This window comes from Oncorhynchus tshawytscha, linkage group LG29 (assembly GCF_018296145.1).
Source record: "Oncorhynchus tshawytscha isolate Ot180627B linkage group LG29, Otsh_v2.0, whole genome shotgun sequence".
Lineage (NCBI taxonomy): Eukaryota > Metazoa > Chordata > Actinopteri > Salmoniformes > Salmonidae > Oncorhynchus > Oncorhynchus tshawytscha.
In genome coordinates, this window is record NC_056457.1 from 38,178,757 (window position 1) to 38,183,243 (window position 4,487).

The 4,487-nt window shown below is 42.1% G+C and overlaps 1 protein-coding gene across 1 annotated transcript in view; it reads right to left on the reverse strand.

Annotated features, from left to right (window-relative positions):
• Positions 1 to 437: 437 nt before the first annotated feature.
• The window catches only part of zic4 (zic family member 4), a 10,200-nt gene continuing 6,150 nt past the window's right edge, over positions 438 to 4,487 (reverse strand). The window contains exon 2 of the mRNA XM_024407348.2: positions 438 to 1,597. Within this exon, the coding sequence (XP_024263116.2) occupies positions 1,161 to 1,597 (437 nt within the window). The 3' untranslated portion in view covers positions 438 to 1,160. The remainder of the gene's footprint in view (positions 1,598 to 4,487) is intronic.

Consider the following 4,487-nt stretch of genomic DNA (forward strand, 5'->3'; position numbering starts at 1 on the left):
AAGCTGTAGCAGTAGAAATGACAGCAATAAAAAAAAACATCGTTCAAACGTAACAAAAATGTCCTACTGAACGTTAGGTTTGAGGTGCTCCCGGTACAACATGTTTTGTTCCTCATGGGCTCTACCTTATAGACATGAGACATAATAAGTCACCAATAGCAATAATGCTCGCTGTTGAATATAGTGATAGAACAATCTCTCTGTATTTTGTCTCATGATTCATTTAAAAAAAAGGATCGGCGTTAATCTGCTCTGCTGCGTTATAAAGTTATACACGAGTCGTCTAAACCGTGAGGCTGAAAGCGTTTTACAGAACCTGTGATATATTCGTTTTTAACTGATCCCTCGTAGTATATGCATTTAAATAAATCATTGTAAATATCAATGTTAAAAAGTAAAGACCCAGAAAAGTAAAATAGCAATTTTATCATACAGGGTTTATTCAAAATACTGACAAATTACAACGCAGTTGGTAACACATTTCAAGTGTCTTTTCTCGGTAGGACAACATTTTTATAAAAATGCATTAATAACAAATAATGACAAGAATGACCAAATCACAAAATGACCACGTTGACCAAACATTTATGAATGTAATATCAAATAGACTATCTGAAAACAATCAATAGAAAAAAAGATGTCTTGTATGAAACTCAAAACTTCTCAATTATTTAATTTATACAAATAAGAGTAGCAAACAATTAAAATAGCTGAAAGATCAAAGCTTACAACATTACTGTTATTAACACATTGAATTTGAGCAATTTTACAAATGTACATTCACTTATTTTTCATATTGAAAACACTTTGGTTCGATAATACAAAAATGTTCATGTCAGATTCAAAAAAATAAATTAAAAACATATTGAATTCAAAACTCGATTTACAAAATAATGCAACAACATACAAACATACAATTAACCAGCACGAGACATTTGAACAAATTTACAGAATATTTGTTCCTACTCATCCACATGGGGATATAAGAAAGCGATCACAAAACTACAATTTGTCTGTTTCTTATTTTGTCGATATGCCAGTGCATTGAATGATTTGGGCCTTAGAAAATAGACCTTCTCGATATGTTTATTTTCTGAGTCCATGGGCATATTAGAAAATATCTTGGATATATTTTTTATTATTTTCTAGGCCAATTTTGGTTAGAACGCGTCCCTTGGCTCTGGGTGTCTGTAGAGGGCCTCATCCTCGGAATCAGGGCTGGAGGAGCCGCTGGGGGGTGTCTGAGTGCCGCTGGCACCCGAACTATGACAGACGTACCACTCTCTTAAATTGGCAGGCTGGGACGAGGCTGCTGGTTCCGAGAGCGACGAAGACCCTGGCTCTCGGCCTAAGTCCAATGATGGGGACACCAATGACGGGGTTGATGACTCGTAGCCAGAGCTCGGTGGCGGAGACTTGCAGTGGACTTTCATGTGTTTTCGGAGCGAGCTGGGGTGTGTGTAGGATTTGTCACAGCCTCTCACTTTGCAGTTGTAGGGCTTATCGCTGGTGTGCACGTGGGAGTGCTTCTTCCGGTCACTGCTGTTGGCGAAACGTCGGTCACAGCCGTCAAACTCACATTTGAAGGGTTTCTCACCTGAAATAAGGGAACATAAGTTAGGTGTTGGATCCAGAAAACCCAAAGGCATAAACTAAAACCGCTGCTCTATTTTTGGTGCTGACGCATGGTCATATAAAACCATACTGGCTTATAGTGTATTGCCTATTGTATGAACCAGCTGAGTTCCTTTAGGACAGCCCAATGAACCAGCTGAGTTCCTTTAGGACAGCCCAATGAACCAGCTGAGTTCCTTTAGGACAGCCCAATGAACCAGCTGAGTTCCTTTAGGACAGCCCAATGAACCAGCTGAGTTCCTTTAGGACAGCCCAAATGAACCAGCTGAGATCCTTTAGGACAGCCCAAATGAACCAGCTGAGATCCTTTAGGACAGCCCAATGAACCAGCTGAGTTCCTTTAGGACAGCCCAATGAACCAGCTGAGTTCCTTTAGGACAGCCCAAATGAACCAGCTGAGATCCTTTAGGACAGCCCAAATGAACCAGCTGAGTTCCCTTAGGACAGCTCTACTGTTGTATGCAATAGGTCAAAGTGTTACATCAAATAAAAAGATAATGGATTATAATTTGCAGGATTTTAGTGGCTTGGTTATGGTTTTGTTGAGAACGTAGGTCCCTGTAGTTTAAGACACAAGCTGTCCTCTACCTGTAGTTATTATCATACTTGACATGTACTTGTTTATATTGCAAAGTAATGGAAAACTGTCATATATAATCAACAGTAAAACAAAACAGAAGTGTTACTGCAGCTTATTGTAAATGTTGGTGCATTGTGGGAAAATCGCTGTATTTCGGGATGGTAGGCCTACTGTAATTCCACCCCACTAGTGAGTTCATGCTGATGTTGTTTCTTCGTCATTAACATATTTTCAGGCGTGTCTTATAACAGGCTGCATATGTTGCACCTGTGAGTGAGAACTTCGTATCAATTGAATTCCTATGTGGTTACAATGTCCCAGTAAGTTTAAATATTTATTGGGGACAGATTGGAGTGACAACAAGTCTTTCAAACATAAATGGGTTATCACTTTCCTTGTCCTTCTGGTCTGTGTTGTCCCGTCTTTTTGGTCTGTTTTGCCCTGACCTGTGTTGCCCTGTCCTTCTGGTCTGTGTTGCCCTGACCTGTGTTGCCCTGTCGTCCTGGTCTGTGTTGCCCTGACCTGTGTTTCCCTGTCCTTCTGGTCTGTGTTGCCCTGACCTGTGTTGCCCTGTCCTTCTGGTCTGTGTTGCCCTGACCTGTGTTGCCCTGACCTGTGTTGCCCTGTCCTTCTGGTCTGTGTTGCCCTGACCTGTGTTGCCCTGACCTGTGTTGCCCTGTCCTTCTGGTCTGTTGCCCTGACCTGTGTTGCCCTGACCTGTGTTGCCCTGTCCTTCTGGTCTGTTGCCCTGACCTGTGTTGCCCTGTCCTTCTGGTCTGTGTTGCCCTGACCTGTGTTGCCCTGACCTGTGTTGCCCTGTCCTTCTGGTCTGTTGCCCTGACCTGTGTTGCCCTGTCCTTCTGGTCTGTGTTGCCCTGACCTGTGTTGCCCTGTCCTTCTGGTCTGTGTTGCCCTGACTGTGTTGCCCTGTCCTTCTGGTCTGTGTTGCCCTGACCTGTGTTGCCCTGACCTGTGTTTCCCTGTCCTTCTGGTCTGTGTTGCCTGACCTGTGTTTCCCTGTCCTTCTGGTCTGTGTTGCCCTGACCTGTGTTGCCCTGTCGTCCTGGTCTGTGTTGCCCTGACCTGTGTTGCCCTGACCTGGTCTGTTGCCTTGTCCTTCTGGTCTGTGTTGTCCCGTCTTTTTGGTCTGTTTTGCCCTGACCTGTGTTGCCCTGTCCTTCTGGTCTGTTTTGCCCTGTAGTCTCTGCCAGTTTGGATGCCTTTGTTAAGGCCTCTAGAAGTGTATGTGATATTAAAATACCAAATATTCATTAATATACTGTAACGTGTGAACGCTTTGCCTAGCAACCAACCTGCTTACACCAATCCCTTGTAAATTACAGTAAAATACTGTGTAATACAAACCCCTTCCTCTCGACAGATTTTATTTATTCATTCAATTCCGATTACTTTTTATTATAGTATAATGCAGTCAATTCTACGATATTTTACTGTGTGTCATTACACAATACTTGCTTTCATACAATAGTTCATACAATAGTAATTTATATTACAGTGCGTGTATTGTAAATTACACCTTCCTAAATAACGATACCAAAGCATTTACTGTGTAATGAAATACAGCATTTTACTCTCCACAGAGCTACAGCTTGATTGGCCTGTAATGTCTAGCTTCTATGTAGCCTGTACAGCATAACCTGGCAAAACCATAATGGTTGAATGAATCACTCTGAAATCATCCTATGCTGATCTCTCTCCGATGCACGGCGGTGTTGTCAGGCAGCTAGGCTCTTAGCTACAGAGAATATATAATTGCTCAGTCTAATTACACATGCACGTTGAATATCAATTTGACCTTCAGCTGTTGGGCTGAGAGAGCAAATCAGTGACATTAGTGTAGTACAAGAGCACGTCTCGGGAACACACCCCAGGGGAAGCCCAGTCATAACCACAGATCCGGGTAGGTTTTAAACATGATACCCTGGACCAGAGGCCCTTGGGAATCAACACACGCACAAATCATTTAACAGATTTCTACTTAAGTAATGTGAGCAAACGATATGAATAATACATGTGGAGGAAGGAAAGAGGCAGCAGAGGCAAAGAGTCATATTCACCATAAAGGAATCAGAGTCATATTCACCATAAAGGAATCAGAGTCATATTCACCATAAAGGAATCAGAGTCATATTCACCATAAAGGAATCAGAGTCATATTCACCATAAAGGAATCAGAGTCATATTCACCATAAAGGAATCAGAGTCATATTCACCATAAAGGAATCAGAGTCATATTCACCATAAAGGAATC